The following is a 20129-nucleotide window of genomic DNA, read 5'->3' as shown; positions in this document are numbered from 1 at the left end:
ATGCCAGGGACCCTTTGCTGGGACAGCAGACAGTGTCTCAATCGTCCACCCAGCATACACGCTGTGTCGCCTTGCTGAAGGTCGTCCCAAGGTGAGATGCCCAAAGGCAGCTCTCCCACTCTTTCTTTTCCACAATGCTGGTGCTTTCCCACCCCGTCCCTCCCTCCTGCTCCAGCCTCCAGACTTTAGGGTGTTTCCCTTTCCTTCCTTTTTGCCTTTCCCTTGCCTCTTGCTTCTCTCTTTCCTTTTTCTCTCTGTTTCTCTCCTGTCAGCTTTGTTCGCCCTGGCTGTGTACCGGGGTTGCCATGGTGACTGCCAGAGCATCTCTGCATCCTGGAGCAGCGGTCCTGCGTCTGCCCTGGCCATGGGGAGTGGCAGGGCACCCTCTTGCCCCTTGGAGGGACCAACTGCCCCCTCCTCCCAGGGATGGAGGTCCCTAGGGACATCCCTGAGACATCCTGGTGTCTGGGGAGAGGGCAGGTCAGGGCACAGGGTGGCCCTCCCCAGTGCAGGATGGGGTTGTGCAGCATCTCGTGCAGAGGGCTGGGGGATGCACTGGCCGGGCTGGCTGTGTGGCACAGCTTTATTTGCCTCTTGCTGCCAGACTGTTAATCTTCAATAAATATATTTTTAATGAGCAAGTGCTACTTAAAGGAAAATAGAGGACCTGCTGCAGCCCAGGCAGTCCCTTCAGGTTTAATGGGGCACCATCACCTGCCAGCAGAGAGGAATATAGAACTGTATAAATAGAGCTGTACCCCATTACAGGACATGTGCACCTTTCTTCTTGCGCTTGAGAATAAGCTTCCTTTTCCCACCCTAGGAGACATGCTGTTTCTCTCTTGATATAATCACCTGTTGCCATGCAATTCACTGCGGTGACTTTACTGTGCCTTGGCCAGGCTCAGGGCGCTGGGGTGTAAAACTCCCTGTGCCTTTGGGCAAAGTGTCGTCTGGATCCTAGATCCAGTCTTTGCCCACGACTTGTGGAGGGCTAAGGCTGGCAGTGGGACTTGAGTGTATCCCATGGCCTGGTGTTGGAGGACACAAGTGGAATTGCGGTTTGGAGGCAGAGTGTAACTTGTGGCTTTCTGGTGCCGCTTTGCAGACAACAATATATCTTTTCAGTATTTGTCAGAGCTGCTGTGCCCCTTTCATGAGATAATTAGGATGACGTGTTATTAGCTGATTACTGGGGAAACATATATTTACTGAGGATTTATTCTGGAAACAACATTAATCTCCTGTATAGTTGCTAAACCCCCATAAATAATCTGATTTTGATAATCAATTGCTATCGCAACCCCCCCATAAATCTCAATTAAATGCACATTTAATTCACATCAAGTTGCCAAATTTGCTTGTACGTTTCTGTCCTGCTGTTTGCCTCAGGCAGATGTCTGTGTATGTGCAAGCTCAAGTCTGTTTATCAGACAGCTCGAAACCAGAATATGGTTTGCCAAGGCGGAGCAGTTACAGCAACGCTTCTCTCCTGTGGTCCTGCGTGGAGAACCCAGCACATCCCGGCTCCCTGCTGCCAGAGCTGCTCAAACACAAGTGCTTTGCAAACATCACTGTGCATGGCCCTTCCCTGGTCCTTCTCCTTGTGCTGGGGTTTGCAGCAAGGGCAGCAGGACCGACCATAGGAGACCATGCACCTGGAGCATCCCAGGCTTGCCCAAGGACGCGGATGTGCTCGGGGAGGGGCAAGGAGGAGATGCCGTTGCCGAAACCCATGCTGAGGCTTCCAACAGCGCTAGTCTGGGATAGAAACTGAGGTCGTCTTGAGCTTCATTGAGTCCTGACAACCCTTGGGCCAGCTGCAGTGATTTTTCAAGCCTTAGTGCCAGCGGATGGGTGAGAGGGGGAGGAAACGAGGGTGTGCTGCAGGAAGGAGGCAGCTGGCCCCAGACTAGCTGGACATGGTGCTGCCAGCTTCCTTCAGAGATGGAGGGAGATTCCAGGCATTGACTGGGCTCCATTTGTTTTTGGGGACACACTGATTTATATTATCCTCTTGTTTTTGCACATAGTATACAGCTGGCTGCAGTGATGCAGACCCCAGAGAGGCCCAAGAGTTGGGCTTGTTCTGGCAGAGCTCTGGAGGGGCTGGTGACGTGGGTCCCGGCTGGGGAATGCGGTAGGAGTGTGGCAAACCACCCGCTGCCTTCCACAGTGTGGGATTTGGGCCCTGGCAGCTTCAGGGTCTGATGCTCTTCGGGTGCAGCCTCCCCATCCCTGCTGCCTCTGCTGGGGTGCCGGGAGCGTCAGCTTGGGCTGTGATGATCTTGGTGATGGGCACTGCACTAGGGGATCCATAAAAGAAATGATGATGCTGTTCAAATTGCTGGGAAGACGTCTACTAAGATCTCCTCCTGAGCCTGGCTGGAGCCCAGCCTGCTAATTATGGTGGTAGGGGAAATACACAAACATACAGATGGCAAGAAGAACAAAAACTGCTGTCTTTTAATATCGAAAGCTCCGTTTCCGGCCAACTGAAACCGACACATGGCAGAAGTTAAATGCTAACAGCTTTGGGTGAGACCGGAGTGCCTCGCCAGCCTGCGCCGGAGCTCTTGCAGCTCTTGCAGAGCCCAGAGGAGGATCTGCCGCTCCTGGGGCAGTGGGATGGACCTGAGCCTGCAGCAGCCACTGGCGGCGGAGTGGGGAGGTCAGGCTGGACCCTGGTCACCACTGTTGGCCAGCCCTTTATCCCTGGTCTCAGGGGTGCCGCTGGTAGGGAAGCATCCCCTCTGGGATGTCTTTCTGTTGGCCCTTGCAGTGCCAGGGGGCTGTGATCTTCAGTAGCCCCTCTGTCCTGTGGGGTTTTACCCTAACCATAGGCACTAAGGATGAGGTGAGTGAGGTGGACGTGGGGCAGCAAGGGGCTGGTGACATGGTGTTTTCTAGTGCTGTCCTGTGGAGCCTGCGGGTCGGTGTGCCTTTCTGATGCCTTGTGCCATCCTGCAGTGCTTGTGGTGCCTGAAACCTGTTGGTGACCATGGTGCTGCCTCCCCACTGCACCCCACTACCTTCACAGCCCTGGTGCCCTCTGCTCTCCCCTCTCCGCTACCCATATGCATGGCCAGGTGTCTCAAATAAGCTCCATGGGGGGTGGGTGCAATCTTTTTATGACCACTTAAAGGCTCCATTTGCTACCTTTAGCAGAATTAGAGGGGGGATCACAGTAGATTAAGAAAAGCAGTAAACACCCTCTGTGCTGCACGGCGCCTGGCTGCAAGGACCCTGCTGGGGCCAGGAGGGCTGGGGCTCTGCTAAGCCCTTCTCTGAAAAAGGGTTTGCACAGTTTCTGTGGGACAGTCTGTGTTAATTGACTGCAGGTGTGTGTTTTGTGGCTTCCAACCCCATGGTTTGTGGGCACTCTGATGGTTTAGCAGAGCTCTGAGGGGATGTGGCAGTCCCCTTTGTGCTGCAGCCTGAGCTGTGTTGCCCTCCACCCTCCCCACCCCCCATTTCAGGGCCACAGCTGATGAGATCCCAGTTGTTTTAGAAAGCACCTTCCCAGGATATAAGAGTGGATAGAGGAATTTGGAGCCTGCCAGAGAAGCTCCTGATGGTGTTTCGCTGCCAGCACTGAGCTGTAATTCATCCCCTGGAATGGGACTGGCCTGAGGGGTGGCTGGTCTTGAATCTCCTGTCCCTCTGAGCACGCACTGATGCCATTGAGATTGCTCTGTAACATATACCCCTTCCATGCATCCTATTTATGGGGAGATTGTCCCCCCTGTGACGCCAGGGCTTGCTTTGCCAGCTGTCACCTCCAGTCCAAATTCCCATTTTGTTGCATTAATATCTATACAGTGTCTCTGGATAGAGATTTGATTTCAGTTCCCTCCCTGGAGTAGAAGGAGTTAAAAATAGCAAATCCAACACCCCTCATTCCCTGGCTATGACGCAGTCTCCCAGGTTGGAGTTACAATGCCAGTGTGAATATGGTTTAAAATAAAACAAGTGAGTGTACTGCACTCTGCAGAATAGGAGAACAAGCTCCAGCCTGGAGAAATGAGATGGAGGGAGCTCTGGTCTAAGCTGTGCCTGCAGAAGGCAAGAATTTCTCTTCCTTGCAGTGCTTGTATTGGCCTGATAAATGATGCTACGCACAGAGAGATTAGTAGAGTAATACAGGAGGTATGCAGCCCATCAGGGAATCAACCGATCGCAGAAGGAACCGGGAATAAATTAGCTCAGTGCATGATGGTTTGGGGCTGTCTGTCTCAAGCACACCATCTTGCCAAGTATTGGCTGGATGCTGAGTAGGGGTGGGGGCAAAGAGGTGCTGGGCTCAGCAGCACCGCGGTCCCTTTGAAATAGCAGGGCGCAGATGCGCGGGCTGACCGGGTGGATGCTCTCCCAGAAGCGAGTACCAGACTATGTAAGCAACAGTCTGCTGCAAGGTGGCGGGTTGCCAACCTGGCTGTATCTCGTCTAACGGGGCTGTTTCTCTGATCTGGTATAGAAAATCCTAAATCCCCACATTTTTCACTCTCAGACACTGCCCTAGTTTAAAAATGCTGGCTCCTGGCTTGCTTTGTAATATTTTAAATATAGCATCTTTTATGTTTTTGATGTATGCACCATATGTTTTGAAAATTGCAACAAAATCCATTGGGCTTGTGGGTGGAGGTTAAAGGGAAAAAGCATTTCCATACGGGAAGCCACAAATACAAAACACAGCAGCAAACAGAAAATCCCTCCATGCATCAGCCAGAAATAAGCTCCTTTCTGTCCTGGCTGTCTCCGGCGCATTCGTGTGCGTGCGAGGAACCAAGCCTGAATGTTTCCATTGTGTCAGCTCCTGTCCCGGACACCCTGGCACTGACTCCACAGCCCCCTCCAAGGCCCAGCAGGAGATGCCACCATGTCGGAGACCATCTGACAGCTCCTTTGCCCTCTCCCTTCCTCAGAAAGCCCCTTTGCTGCTTTCTGGGATGTTTTTTTTTTCTCTTTTGCCTGGGATGGATCCCTCCTGCTACAGCTCAACCATACTGCTGCATCCCTGGCTGGCAGCGGTGGGTGGGCTTTGGCGGTGGAGGGGAGAGTCCCCTGGGCTCACCGCACTCCCACGCAGCACAGACTGCCTCCCAGCCTTCAACACAGCCTCTATTTAGCAGGAAATTTGGTCTCAGCAAAATGATGAGCTAACAATGTTCATCTTTTGGCCAGGACCTCGAGTTTAGTCACTTCTGCCCACGCACATCTAGCACCTCTTGACTCTAGGACCCAAGGGCATCCCCCTGCAGGGACCCCCCAAACCTGTCCAGCCCAGTTAGAGCAGAGAATAGCGTGGTGTGGGATGGGGCTGGGTCCAGCCCCCAGCCGAGGCGTGATCATTCTATGTTCTTGCTGTCTGAGGCTGCTGGGTGAGCTGTTTGACTGGCTGTAGCTCACCCACTTGTCATGCCTCATGAATAAAATCTGGGGGAGGAGAAGGACTCTAGCCGGTGCCTGGCTGCCAAGTGGGCTGCCTCCCTCGAGACCACCCTGCCAGGTCCCCTCCCTGGCCAGCATCACCCTGGGTGGGCAGGAGAGACGCTAGGGTGGCCAAGAGCAGTGATGTGGAGGAGGAGGCTGGTGGGACCCACGTGGCCATCAGGTGGCTTGAAGCTCCTGCCACCTCCCTGCTGGGGATGGCAGCTCTGGTTTGGCCCTGTACCCAGAGGGTGGGTGGGATGCAGTGGCCGCGTGTACTAAGGGAGGGGATTGTCACAGGATGGTCACAGTGGAGGAGGGGATATGGGGAAGGCTTTCATATCTGCTCTTGCTCTGCAGCATCCCTTTCCACTGGAGATTTGGGGCTGGGACTGTGTGTCCCCCCATGGGGCATGTGTGCCCTGGGGACAGCAGGGTCCAGCAGCCTCAGGGCAGAGGGAGATTGCTACCAAGGATTTGTCTGTACTCTGCAGCATGGCGTCCTCCAGAGAACGTGGCCTCAAGTGGTCCTCCTGCACCTGGGATCCACAGAGCAGCCATGGGCCTCTGTGGCCACTCAGGTGGGTTTATGCTCATCCAGATCCCTGTCCCAAGGTAGTCCCCAACCCTGCTTTGGGACCCAGGTAGAGCTCAAGCCATGGATGTGCAATGTGTGTGTGTGCAGGATGCTCTCATCCGCCTCACGCCCCCTCGCTCATACACAGTTTATTTGTATCTATAGCAGCTTGGGCAAGATTTTTTTAAGCTGAACCAGATGTAAGGATGAAATCCCATCTTCAGCCTCTCAGCAGGGATCCCTCCTTGTCTGCCTCAAATAAACCTTTCCGCAGCCCAAAATGCTGATCTCAGAGAGTGCTGCACATCTGCTGGGGAGGCGGTGGCCTGTGGGAGAGGTGGCAAATGCCAGCAGTGGGAGCAGCCCTGGCTCCATGGGGCAGGCAGGGGATGGGGCTGGGATGCTGCAGAGAGATGGGCATGGGGGTGAGAGGGCAGGAGCATGTTTGTTGGCTCTCACTGTGTCCCTGGCCAGATTGTTGTGGTTTTGTGTGTAAAAGGGTAGGTTTTGTGCAGCGCAGTAGGAGCCAGGTCTTGCCTCTCCTGGCAGGTGCTATAAGGGCTCTGGACCCTGAGGGCTGTGACCCCCCCTCCTCCCAGTGCAGGGCTGGGGTGCACAGCAAGAGGCCAGGGACTCTCGGCAGCTCCCCGCTGGCTACTGCATCTCTGCGTCACCCTGGGCTTCGCTCCTGCTGCTTATTGCTTCATCAGACCTCCTAAATTGCAGCTGACCCTCTGAATCAAGAGGCAATCCCTCAAGAGGGACCTGTTCTGGTTTTCTGGGCCCAGCTCCAGCCTCTCAGCAGCCTCCCGGGTGAAGAGCTGATGTGCGTGCGTGCAGACATCTGCTCAGGGCGTCCGAGTGTGTGTGTCCCCCGCGGTGGTGGGCCACCTCTGTCATCTGCTGGGGCGAGAGGGAGAGAGAAGAGCTCTGTGTAGCTCATGTGCTCAGGATTCAGCCCCTGGGGATGCCTGTTTGCTGTCTGCATCCTCCATCTCTCCTTCAGCTCGCACACACGTGCCTCTCACTCCCTCTTCTCCACGGCTTCCCTGCTCCATTTTTTCTTGAAAGCAAAGCAAATCAAAAGCAAATCGATAGTTGCCTGTCATCCCGGGCAGCTCCACACGGCTCCCTGGCCCTGCATCAGCTTGTGCCGTGCAGCCTGGTGTGCTGCTGGCTCTGCACGGCCTCGGTGGTGGTCCCTGCACAGCCTGGCTGGCTCCTGCACCACAGATGGTACTTGGGCTCCTGACCCCAGCTTTGGTAGCTGCAGGACGCTTCAGGGTGTCTGAATCAAGCCCTTCTCAGCCCTGCACTCCTGTGAGGAATGGTTTGTGGCACTCAAAGCCACCAGGCACCCAAGCTTGGGGTGAAAGTGCCTTGTGCAGTGGCCTCAGGATAGCTGTGGGGAGCCCAATGGCACTGGGATCTGGTCCAGCTGTGCTGCAGTGATGCCAGGGCCCTGAAGACTTGCTCATGGCGACAGAGTAGCTCTGATCTGCTCCCCTCAACCCCTGCTGCACCTGATACCTGTGCAAGCCAGGGTGTTCTCCTGGCCAGGCTGCTTTTGCAGGCGGTGGGAGACCTAGCAGAGATGGCAGCACAAGCCACCTCATAGCCATCGGGGTACAGAGACACGTACCCCACACGCTGCAGGAAGCATCTCACTTCCCAGCATTCCTAGTCCCAAGTTGCTGGTGGGGGCTTCATACCAGTGCAGTGGATCCGGATAGCAGTTGGATAGCCAAATGCTGGGAAGCCACACCAGCAAGGAGCAGTCCTGCTCACCCCAAAAGTGTGCTTGGGACTGCTGTGGTCCTCACTGGAGCCCTGCTGATCCCAGGCTCTGTCAGCCAAGAGCCTTGGCTCCAGGCGCTGCAGCCAGGACTGGCCATGCTGCCACTCCCCAGCTTCACCATTGGGATGGCTCCCCCTTCACCGGGCTATTTTGGGACTCCTTCATGAGTCTGACCTTGTGTCAGAGCAGGTTTGTGAGCTTCAGAGCTGTGACTACCTAGTGTCCTCCACAAAGATTTTAAGAGGAAGAAGGGAGCATGGAAAGTAGCCACCTGGCTTGCAGAGGTGCGAAGCGTCCTTTCTCCTGCCTGGGAATGGGGCAGAGGGGGCTGCTCCCAGCTGCCCTGATGGAGCCGTCCCGGGGCAGGACCCAGCACCAGCCCTCTGGCACCTGGGAACTGCTGTGCCATCCCCTCCTCTTCAGCATAACTCCCTGCTCCGGGCTCACCACAGCTCCTACCCTGGGCAGCCAGGCATTTCAGCCATTATTAATTAAAATGCAATCTATCCTTTCTCTTCCTCTCCCCAAGACGCCAAGGACTGCTAAAATATTCTCAGGGATAATAGGGAGGGGAATTAAATAGTTACTGTGAAATTCAAGCTGTGCTTTTTGGAGATTTATTGCCACTCCTAGAGGCTGTGATTCCCTGTTGAGTGCTACATCTCCAGCCCCACGCTCGGTGGAAATGCCATGCCTGCTTGGGAGACTGGGCATGCCATGTCAGATACACAGGCAGCTGCAGCACGTTCAGCCTGCGTGCAGATATGGTGCACCAGATGCTGGGGGATCTCTTTTCTGCGAGCCATCGGAGGGGCTGAACTCCTCCTCTCTGACCTGCAGCACTGGGTGTCACTTCTGGGATGCGGTCCTTGGTGGGACAGGGGCTCTGGGTGTGATACCACCGCACGTTAGGATGAGAAGAGCTTGTGGAGAGTGGCTTCAGGAGCAAGTGTGGTGCTGGGAGCAGAGGCAGGCAGCAGCAAGGAGGATTTTGCCTGCAGCTCTGAGCGCTGTGCCCAGGAGGGTGACCATAGGGGGAACAGCCCCAGACCCTGCCCCTGGGAGGGGGCTGCTGGATGCACAGCCTTCCTTCTCCCACATCACCTGGTTCCTCCATTCCTCCTGCAAATCGCTGCTGTGTGCGGGGTGGGGAACAGCTGGTCCAGCACAGGGGGGCTGAGCATCCCACAGACCCTTCTTGGAGGGGATGAAATGGGAGGAACTGCTTGGTGCTCTCTGTTAGTCATTGCAAAAAAGCCCCCAAAACCCTGTTGCATCCCCGTTGGGGGGCAGCGTGGGCCTGACAGGGCGAGGCAGGCTGCTGCCCTCCCTTGGGGGTCCCGCTTGCACCCAGTTTGGGGGTCTGTGGAGCCCAGGGCTCTGCTGGAAGGGGCTGCCATGATGTCTGCAGACAGGCAAATGTGCTAGCACCAGGCGTCCCGGCTGCAATTGCAGTTCAAGGAGATCTTGTTGCCATGACAAGCTGTACAAGTATTATCTGGGAAAAAAAGACCACGGCGGCGCTTGTTGGAGATGGGAGAAAAGCAGGCAGTGCGGAGGGCTCAGACATACCACGCAAGCCATGCACTAACGTGGCTGCAAACACATATGTTTAACCACACAGGTTAAACTCCTTCTGACACACGTTATCCTCCAGTGTTGCACCCCCAAGACCTCCTGCCTCGCTCCAGCCCCCTCCTGAGCTCTGTGTCCCCCAGGCTCCCCCACACAGGGGTGCACAGATGCGATCCCAGCCCCTTGCCCTCTTCCAGTCCCCACACAGCCGTCCCGGCAGGTCCATTGCAGGAAAGGGAAGGTGTGAGTGAAGCTCTCGAGAGACGCCAGCCCCGTGCCATAGTGCTTGCCAGGCAGTGGAGGCTCGCACCCACCAAGCCGTCCGCTTCTTCATTTATTTAGTAGCAGGGGCTGGTGAGTGCCAATTAAACTTTAAAGGGTGGTTCTGCACTGGAAAGCAAACGCTGTTAAAATCCCCGGTGCCCCTGAGCTGCTACCAGAGTGAGAGCATTGTAGGGGGGTGCAGCCCAGCTCGGGGCATTCACCCCATGGCACAGATCAGTGTGGGGCTGGGGATGCTGTTTAGCCTGCGGCAGGATGCTCCTCCTCCTTTGCCTGGTGAGTGGCAGAAGGACCTCTTTCCCTGGACGCTGACTCTGGCATCAATGGTGCTGCTCTGGGTGTGAGTGTCACTGCAGCCCTGCGAGTGAGGATGCCATGCACAGGCTTATTCCTGGTGGTGCTCCCTGGCCGCTGCCGGGCTGGGTGGCAGGGGGTTGTGGGGACAGTGTGCTCCCTGGCTCACCAGCCCTGGGCAGCCCAGGCTGGGGAAGCCGGGGAGCACTACACAAGGCTTTCTGTTGTCATGCTGCTCTGCACCGAGGTCTTCAAATTTCCCCACAGCTGAAAGAACTAGAAGAGCAACTTTTTCCTCTTTTTCTTGAGAATCTGGAAAAGTCACAATTGCGGCAGTCGGTGCTTTCAGCAAACCGGGGACACCCTGAGGCCCTTGCCCAGCACACCCTGCAGGGGGGCTGGGTGGTGGCAGGGGGGGGTCTCCAGAGCCTCCTCAGCTGGCAGCAGGGTCTGTGGGTTTCCCCAGCACGTTACAGCCCGCGCTGGGGAAGTAAACATCCTGCAGCAGGCACGGGCAGCTGCCGGCAGCCGGGTCAGTGCAGGGGGACAATCGCCGGCTTCCTCAGCGCTCGCGTTTGGACAATAATTTCCATGAACGCAGCCAGAAACGAGCTCTGCTGCACAGGAAGGGCCCTCACTGTTCACTGCTCTGTCTTTTTTTCCTTTTCTCTTCTATCCTCTTTATTTCTCTCCTTCCCGCTTTCTCTTTCCCCTTTTTCCTTGTCTCCTCCAACTGTGTTTTTGACCTCCCTCCTCTCTCCTTTCAGAGCGGTAGCAGCATGTCCCCCCCCTGCAGACCCACTCCCACCCTAGCCCATGGTCCTGCTATGCCCTGGCTGTTAGCATGAGGATGTGGCACCCATTTGGACGCCTTCCCACGTCACTGGCCAGCCACAGTGGCTGCCAGCACTCTAGTCTGTGTCACAAAGATAGTTTTGCCCAAGCTCCAGCTTGACACGAGCTCTGGGGGGACACCCACCCCAGCACTAGGGAACTCCCCCATCACTGTCTGCTTTGCTTCCCAGCATGGTGCTGGGAGCTTGGGGAGCAGAGCTGGAGAAGAGGCTGGTCCTGCCTGCTGCATTGCCATCACTGCCCGCATGGTGCAAACCACGGTGCTGCCAGCTCTCTGGGCTGTGCCTGCACCCCCGGCCCCCATCCTTCCACCTGCCCAGGCAGGGCATGAGTCTTTGAGCATCCCAAGGTTCAAATCTGCAGCGAGCCCGGGGGTCAAGGGCTGGAGCAGGGCCAGAACGTACATTTGGGCTCATTGGGAATCTGTTGCAGTGGGTTTGCCCGGAGAGCTGTTTTCCGTCAGTTCTCACGTCCAGTTTCTCACACCAGCCCTCCCCAGGGAGGCAGGGGGTGGGGGAGACGCAGACAGGCCAGGTGGTGGCACACAGTGGATGGGTGCTGCGAGGTGGCACCTCTGCCCGCATCCTTGACCTACCTCTGCAAAGAGAGGACTCGCGCAGAGCTCAGCCAGGAAGGATGGAGCTGCCATTATCCTCTGTGATACCCAGACATGCTGGTTCAGGTCCTCCTCACGATACCCAGCTAGAGAGGACTCCCTCCTCCATGCCATCCTGCTCCCCATCCCAGCCCCCTTCTGCTGCTGGCAGCCACATGCCCTCGCCTGTGCTGGCATCTGCCACTCGGGCTCTGCTGGCTACCAAGACACCCACGTCTTGTTTGTGTCCTGTGTCACACTGAGGGAGGTGATGTGCAGGAGTGATGGTGGTGGGAGGCAAGGGGACAGCATGAGGCAGGTGGAAGCAATAATTGGTCATGATCTAATTAGGGAAGCCTAGAGCTAGATTAGGAGCCGTGACACAGTGGAGGGTTTTTAGCTGTAAGCTGCAGATGGTTCTGCCTGCGAGCTGGGAGAGGAGAGGCTGGCGTGGACTTGCCGGGGGTTCATAATCCTGCCTGCACGACGCGGCGTGCTGACTAACAGGACAGTTTTCTGATGGCTTGGAAATACCTCGGTGCCTGGTCTGCGTAAGGCGGGTGGTCCCTGCTGCTCCCAGCCCACACTTCCTGCGCTGCCCCACTCCCTGCCGGTGCCCATCCCAGCCCACTCCTGCGCCGCACACATGGGGACAGCAGGGAATGCAGTGCGAGAGGAACGCTGGGAGAAGCAGGCAGAGCTGCTCCAGTCTCAAGACTATCCTACAGCAGATCTGTGGTACCTTGCCCTCAGCTCATTCCTTTATAGGGAGCATGTGGTCTGCCCCAGCCTAAAAAAACCTAAGTATTAAACAAGGAACCGCATGACACTTCTGGATTTTACTTAGGGGGGAGGTGAGAAGATAAAATATTTTGACCAAAGGTAAATATATAATTTTCTCCTTGATCGAAATGACTTCTATCTGCAGAAGCTCGATGGAAAGCAGTGACCAGCTGCCTGAGCACTGAGATGACCATGCAGGTGTCACAGCAGGCGTCAGATTTCTCACCGGAGCTGGGAACCCCAACTGCTGGCCCCTTCCTCTATTTCAGGAGTAGATCGGCTGGTCTTTCAGCTGCGCCACCAGTGCTGGCATAGCAGGGTTCCCCTTACCTGACTATCTGCTGCTGACAGCTCCCAGTGCCTTTCCCCACCATTACCTTCTCATTACCATTCTCCCCACCATTACCACTACGTCCCAGGGAGCTGGAGCGGGACAGCAGCTGAGCAAGCTCATTCCCACGCAGCAGGGTGAGAGGCAGCCCCACAGGACAGCCAGCTGTGGAAGTACCCGTGCCTGCCCGTGGCACTGGCATTATTTGGCTCCAAGCCCATCTTTCCCTTCCTCCCAAGGCGTTTTTATGGCCACGGCCAAGCTCTTTGGCCGCTGCAGGTCGGCAGGCAGGAGCCCTCAACCCTGCTGATGATGAGAAACCCATATCCCACGGCTACTGGAGCTCCCACCCTTCCTCCCCAGCCACCCTTGGGACACAGCACGGCTCCTGCCTGGAGGGGAAATCCTCTCCCTCGCCTCCCACAGGGCTCGGAGCTGACCGGGCTGCCCCACAGCCCTGCCAAGGCAAGAGGATTTGGGGTGCAGGCTCCTGGAGCGGCACCTCTCCCTCCCTGCATCCCAGCTGGGTTTTTTTTTTTTGCGGCCTCTCGCTCTCCGCCCCCAGCCCGGCACATCATGTCCCATCGCCGGAGCTTCGCCCCGGCCTCTCCCTCAGCCTCCAGCGCTTCCAGCAAAATTCCTTTCTGGCCAGTCATTGCCGCCCCTCAGCCTCGACACCTCCGGGGCCGGCATGCTGGCGGGGCTGGGCTTCCTCTTCCTGAGCTGCTCTGGCCCCCGCCGCCCTCCTGGCCCCCTCCTGGCCTTCTCCCAGTGCCATGGCATCGGCCCTTCCTTAGGGACTTGAGGGCACGGGGTCTGCCACCAAGCCCACCTAGAGGTTCAGGTGACCAGCGGGGGTGCCCAGCTCCCCTCACCCTCTCTGGGGGTGCTGCATCCCACATGACCCCCATGCCATGCTGGTCCCACCACTCCCAGTGCTTATTTGTGAGAGGATGATTTACAGCCCCAGTTAGCACAGGGGGCGTGCAGAGGATGACTGCAGTGAATCGCTTGCTGGGAGGCAGTGGGAAGGAGTGGGAGGCAGCGGCTGCTGGAGGGGGAGGCTCATGCCCTTGAAGGTGTGAGGACCCTTCAACACACCATTGCAGTTCCCCCTTGCCCCCCAGCATGCTCAGGTCTCACCCAGGCACACCTCGCATCCCCTGCTGACACCCACGGCACCCAGTGAGAACATCTCCCCCACACATGCCAGCCCCAGCACACCCACCTCAGCTTCCCACAGTGGCACCATCTCTCGTTATTAATTAAAGGATGAATGCTTTGCTTTTCCACAGTCCCCTTCACCTATGGCTCTCCCAGCATTGTGCAAATATTAATTACTGGTAATTAATTAAATCAGGCCTCCCCTGTGAAGATGCTGTCTCATAAACATGCTGATAGCAAACACGGCGTCAGGGCAGGCTCTCCGAGCTGGGTGGGAGCTTCCAATTACCTGTTGCTAATGATGCAAAACCTACCTGCAGCAGTTTCTACCTAATTGATCTTCCTGGAGGGCTAATGGGCTGGGAGAAGGAGATAGGTGGGAAACCAGCAGGACCTGGCCTGATCCCAGTAAGAGATAATGGATAGATCTTTATAAATGCCCCTGGGTTCCTTGTAGCTTGTGCTCTTGGAAACTTGGTTCTGGGTTGTTGCTGGAGTATATGGGGGGGGGGGGTGTCCCAAGCAGCTGGCAGAGCTTGCTTTGTGCCAGCCTTTCAGCCCAGAGCCCACCCTGAGGGTCTGTGCCCCGTTATCTGCACTGGTGTTGAGCTGCCATCCCTCCAAGGTAGATGGGGATCATCTCCCATCAGCTCCCCTTTCCTGAAGGACTTAAAGCATTCCAGAGGTAGTGTTAAGGGGTCAGCACTCCTGTCCTGCTGCTCCTTGGCGGAGGACTGGGACACCGAGCAGGAAGAGGACAGGAAGGCAAACAAGGTTGTTGACCCTCCTGACGCAGAAGGTGGGTGCTCTGGGAAGGAAGGAGGGGGATTGCCCAGGGATGCACAGCAGGAACCTGCAGATTTCTCATTACAGCATGGCTTGAAGGGTCTCTCAGGCAAGGTCCCTGTGCCTTCCAAGGGGACAAAGCTCTTCTACACATCCCTGGGTGTTGTTTGGGAGCACCGTGTCTCCTCCCACCAGGTTGCAAACTCCCTTGCTTGCGTACGGCTGCCGCTGTCTGTCCCTAAAGCTGCACAGGGCACCGATCCCTGACCGGAGGTGCCACCTTAATCCAGATCAGTGGGAAATCCGTTGCATGCCCATGCGGCAGCTCCCTGCCCGGCCGTGGCCGCAGCAGCTCCGCTGGCTCCACAGGTCAAGCACCAGCTGGGACATGGGGGCAGCCCCGGAGGAATCTGGCCCTGGGCAGCCTTTTGTGCTGCATTGTGGAGCACAAATGCATTAATTGCTGAGCGAAGCCAGCTTAATTTCCCGCTCTACCAGCAAAAGCAGGCGTAAACAGGGGTGGGATTAAGGCATTCCTTGGGCAGCTCCCACCCCCTCGCCCCGACTGCTGTATCTCGGCCTGCGAGGCCGCTAATGCTACTTACATTATTACTGGATTATTTTGGTGTAATGAGCTTTGCCCTGCTCAGCTGTCCCTCTGCTCAGGGGTGTTGTGATGTGTAATACTTCCTGCGCGAGGCCACGAGGCGGGCAGCTGCCTGCTCAAAAACAAGCAGAGCCCCAGCAAAACAATGCATTAATGTTCCCAGAGCAAAATTCCAGCATGGGCCGGAGGTTAATCACAAATCAGGGAGCTTTGGGCTTAGGGCTGAACAAAGCCGGGAGGCGGGAGGGCGATGGTGCCCTAAGCCGGGTCCTGACCCGTCTCCGTGGGTACAAACAGGAGTGACCGTATCGGTTTTATCTCTGCCAGCGGTGTAACGTAGCTGTAAGCATTTATTCCATCCTCGACTCCTTTTCCTCTGCCTTCCCTCCCATCAGACCTGCCAGTGCAGGGCCTTGGCGATCTGTTGCTATGGACACCAAGAAGTTTCCCCTAGAGACCAGAAGCCCGGAATAAGTGATGCCTGTATTTTCTGACATTGATTTTTTTTTTTTCTTTCGCTTTTTTTGTTACTGATGTTTATTTAAGCGTTGATTAATTCCCAGCCTTTCACCCCACCTCCCTCCTGCTTTTCTGTCCGAGCTTTGTGGATTGCTGTGGCTGTGTCCCAGGGCTTGGCTTCTGCTTCGCTCTCGGCGAGGGTGCGAGAATGGGGTGCGTGGGAGGAAGTTTCAGTGCTGTAACTCTTGCTCTGCTGGAGACCCCTATGGAAGAGAACCTCTGTTTATTCCAGCCACGGGAGATCCTGTTGGGGTCAGGCCTGGCTCTCCCCAGGCTGCTGCAGAATTAATGGGTGCCCACCAGCAGCACCAGATGCTGCTGCAGGAGGTCCTGGACTCCTCTTCCCAGGGCTTGTGCCTCCCCTGCAAAAGCGTGGGTGGGGGTATCCTGCTCCCTTTACAGGTGTCCTTCATCCTATTTGGGACCTCAGAGCGGTTTAGATGTAGACTAGAGTCTCTGCTGGTGAGCTCCAGGCCTGACTCCTGTTTTATAGGTCCTCTCTTGGCACTGCAATACCCTTTAGTACCTTGGGTGCTTCTGTTGGCATCTGAGAGCTCTTGGCCTGCAAGAGTGTGATCAGGAGGGAAGCCCCAGCAACTCTTGGAAGTTCACGTCAAGGCTGGAGCCTGAGCTTTGCTGGGGGGCGCTCATAGAAAACCACTTCAGCTTTCCTTGCAGCCCTCAGGTCGGACTGGGCAAGGCAGCCGGTCCCCAGCAGCTCCACAGCACCAGGGGATGGGGCAGTGGTCAGGGAGGGTCAGCCCGTTTTCCCAGTGGTGAGCAGTGCTGCATGTCCATAGAGCATGCCTCTGGGCACTTGGCGTACGGGATGGGATTTTACTGTGAGACAGCCTCAATGTCATTTTGACTTTTCTTTCTTTGCTTTTGAAGCCAATAATGGGCTGTTTCTGTTCCCTGCCACATGATCTGCCCCACGGTGAATGAGGAGCCTCTCTGATGAGTGATCTCCTCTGTCCTGTGCCCCGTCCTCCCTGCTCCGGAGGGAGTTCACGTACCAGGTTACAATCAGCTGCTTCTCTTGTTCCTGGGAATGCAGTTCAGCACTGGGTCAGAAAGTCTCTGGTCCGTTGAAATCCTGCCCTTCACTGCTCAAGTTGCCCAAATTACAACTCCCTCTCTGAAATCTTACAGCAAACAAGTCCTTTGCTGCTTGTCCCCTGCCTGCAGCCACGGTTAGCCCGGTGTCAACCAGCCTGGAGCTCCTGCGAGCAGCCCATGCACCTGCAGGTGGGGCAGGGAAAGCAGGAGTTGCTTTTAAAATGTTTTCTGTGTGTGTTTGGGGGTTGTGCTGAGATAGCAGAAAGACCCCCAGCTCCGTACGGTTCCTCCCCTGGAGCGTGGGGGGAAGCTGCAGAGCATCAGCCCTTCAAGGTGACCTGCAGAGCTGCTGGAGGGGGTGAGGAGTGGAGATGAGTCCCAGGACTGTCTGTAGCAGAAGGTCGGCTCTTGCCCATAGCTCCGGAGGAGCCATGTTGCCCTCCCCTGTGGCCCCCGGCTTGGCGCAGAGCCTGCACGCGCCGCGGTGCCGCTCCGGAAGGAGCAGTGGGACTGGGATGCTGCTCCTCGCCGAGGAGGTGAGAGTCCCACCAGGGCCAAACGCTCAATTGCTGTGATGTTTGAAAGCTCCTTGAAAAATGACTTCTCCATCCAGTTCCTAACCAAACAAGTGGAAGCTCCAAAAAACAACAGTTCCTTCCCATGCTTCTGCCAAATCAGTGCTTGCTGGAGTGTTTCTGAGCGGGTCAGCAGTGAGCCAGGGCTGCCTGAGGGCTGAGCGGAGCAGAGCTGGTGGGTAGCTGGTCCCTGCCTTGTCCTTCTCCACCTGCTTAGGAGATAGGAGAGCATCCGAAGAGCTCTGCATGGCTTTGGGGCGATGGTGCAGGTGACCTGGTTGTCCATGCAGGGACAGGGAGCAGTGCCCAGGCTCTTGCACTGCACAGCCCTTAGCACTGCAGACCTGTGAGCAACTCTTTTGTGGGGACATCCAGACAGGGATGTTCACCCAGCTCACAGTCACTGGGCACCCGCATGACCTTGGCTGTCCTTCACCCTTAGTGGTGGCCTGATGTCCAGCTTCCGTGTTGCAGTCACCGGAGGGCTCTTCTACGGCTGCCCAGCTGGGGTCACAGCCATGATGCCCGATTGTGTCCCGAATGCTAACAGACCCTTCCCCTCTCTCGCTTTTCTCTCCCTCCTTTCTGCCAGCAGTTCCCTATCAGCAGAATCCCTACACCCCTGGAAGCAGCTCTACCGTCATCCAGTGCTACCGCTGCGGGGACACCTGCAAGGGAGAGGTGGTGCGTGTCCAGAGCAATCACTTCCACATCCGCTGCTTCACCTGCCAAGGTAGGACAGTGCCGCCCAGAGAGCTGATGGCCAGGTTGCCCCATGGCCCTGGGTGCAGTTTGGAAAGCAAAAGGCTGGGGACAGACCTGCCTGGCCCACTGAGATGTGGTCACATGCCCAGGGATGGCAGCTTCCCACAGGGGTGGATGTGGTGTGGTGCAGGCAGGGAGGTCACGGCACGGGGCTGGCACAGTGCAGGGAATGTCCCTGTGTGATGCCAGAGCTCTGAACAGGGGAGGCCAAGACCATCACTACCCTTGAGCTGCCTGAATACCACCAGCCTGCGCTGCACCAGTCCCAAACATACCCACCGCCCATCTCTGATCTGGGGGGGTCACTTCAGCCACCTGCCTGCCCCCAAATCAGGGGGAGGAGGTGTCACCAGCCTGGCTGAGAGGCAGTGAGGTGAGGGAGATGCTCGAAGCAGCTCCTGACAGTGATGGGGATGGGTGACTGACCACTGCCACCCGCACATGGGATGTGACCGAGGTGCCATGGTATGACATGTGCTGCAGCTGGGGCTTGGTGGCCCTTGGGGGCTGGCAGAAATAGAGGAGAGAAGTTGCTCAAATCCTCCCTAAGCACGAGAGCTGTGGAGCTGTAAAAGCTAACGGCCCAGAGCTGATGCTGAAGGGCTCCTTAGCGTGTTCATTAAAGCAGCCGCTCTCAACCAGGCCAGTGGCTGGTTCTATAGGTTGTAAAGCATCCCATTACCAGGGTTTTTTAAAGGTCTCTGGTCTTCCAAGCTCCCAGCACCTTGTGCTAAGCAGGACATAAATCCCTGTCCCCTTGGCCATGCTTTGCTGCTCCTCTCTTGCAGACAGAGGGTTTGACTGGAGGGGACTCACCATCCCTGCTGCAGCCCTGTCCCCCATGGTGTGGGCAGCCCCGGATCTCTGGGAGGGGGTGTGGGCCCCAGGTTGCCCTCGGGGCTGACCTACACGTTCAGGGCACTGTGCCGAGCCCCTTCCCAGCTCAGCGTGTGGGATGGAGCTGGAGTGCGCATCCAGACAAAGAGCTCAGACAGCCACTGGCTTCAAAGGGGCCAGGAGCCGGCAGGGAGATCTTGGCAGTGCTCGCTGCCTGATTTCCAAGTGAAAGGGAATAAATAATGAGAGGAAATCCTCCTGTCTCACCTTCCCTCACAGCTCTTACCCCCTGCTACCTCAGGCTGGCTCCTGCCAGCTCTCATGCCAGCCCTGCAACTCGTCCCCAAGGTGTCCCTGGGAGTCTCGAACGACTGGGGATGTGCTCTGGGTCCCACGGCAAACAGGGCCCAGACCTGCCATGGTTTTTCTTACTTCTGCTTCCTGATACTTTGCCAGAGCTGGTGGCCTGTCCCTTGTTGCTGATGAACAAAGGCTGGCAGGCTGTTTCGGAGAGCAGGGGGTGCTGGCCCTGTACCCCCCGGCTGTCTGCCCACACCTCTGGGGAGCAGCATCTGGGGGATGCTCTGTGGGAGAGGAGCTGCATCTCTGCACCTGTGGGCCCTGCAGCCAGCGGGTCCAGCTGTGCCCTGGGATGGTGGCCACCGCGTGGGCTGGCCCATGGGTGGGGGTGAGGTGTGTGAGGACAGGACAGGGGGGGTACTTGGGGGTGAAGGGTAAAGCAAAGACCAAGAGGGACTGTGCCAGCAGGTGCTCAGTTGCTCTGTAGTTCTCCCCCTCCACCCCATCACCTTGCAGAACAGGTGATGGGCATCGTGCAGAGGCCCCAGAACCTGGGCTCTGTGCTGCTCCTGAGGTGCCTTTCCAGGGTCTGATGTTCTTAAGGTCTCTCTGTGCACTGAGAAGACGTAGGAGGGAAATGACGCTAAGGGCCAGGGCTTGCTATGTCTCCTTGGATTACTCTGATGGGCTGTGCACCACCCACGGTTCCCACAGCTGGGAAGGAAATGATGTTGGGCTGGACACCTATGGAAAAACAAGCAGTGAGAACACCAAACCTAGGGTGTCCCAGGACCGGTTCCCATTAGGACACGGCCTCATGTCCAGGCCATGGGGCGGAGATGGCTTGTCATAGAGAAGGCCACGCCACAGGGCGTGGAGAAGACCTCTCCCCAACTGTCCCTAGGGCATGCCCAACTCTTCGCAGTCTTGTTCTCAGCTTCCTGACACCGTGTGAGTGTCTAATAGAGGGGCTGAGCCCCATCCAGGTGCCGTGGGT

At 56.8% G+C, this 20129-nt stretch overlaps 1 protein-coding gene across 3 annotated transcripts in view; it reads left to right on the top strand.

Annotated features, from left to right (window-relative positions):
• Window positions 1-20129, top strand: part of ABLIM3 (actin binding LIM protein family member 3) — a 55237-nt gene that overhangs the window by 14221 nt on the left and 20887 nt on the right. For all 3 annotated transcript variants that reach the window (XM_074156607.1, XM_074156605.1, XM_074156606.1), the window contains exon 2: window positions 17826-17963. In XM_074156607.1, coding sequence (XP_074012708.1) covers window positions 17826-17963 — 138 coding nt within the window. The remainder of the gene's footprint in view (window positions 1-17825; window positions 17964-20129) is intronic.

Source organism: Numenius arquata, chromosome 11 (assembly GCF_964106895.1).
Source record: "Numenius arquata chromosome 11, bNumArq3.hap1.1, whole genome shotgun sequence".
Lineage (NCBI taxonomy): Eukaryota > Metazoa > Chordata > Aves > Charadriiformes > Scolopacidae > Numenius > Numenius arquata.
This window is presented reverse-complemented; position numbering and strand designations above follow the sequence as displayed.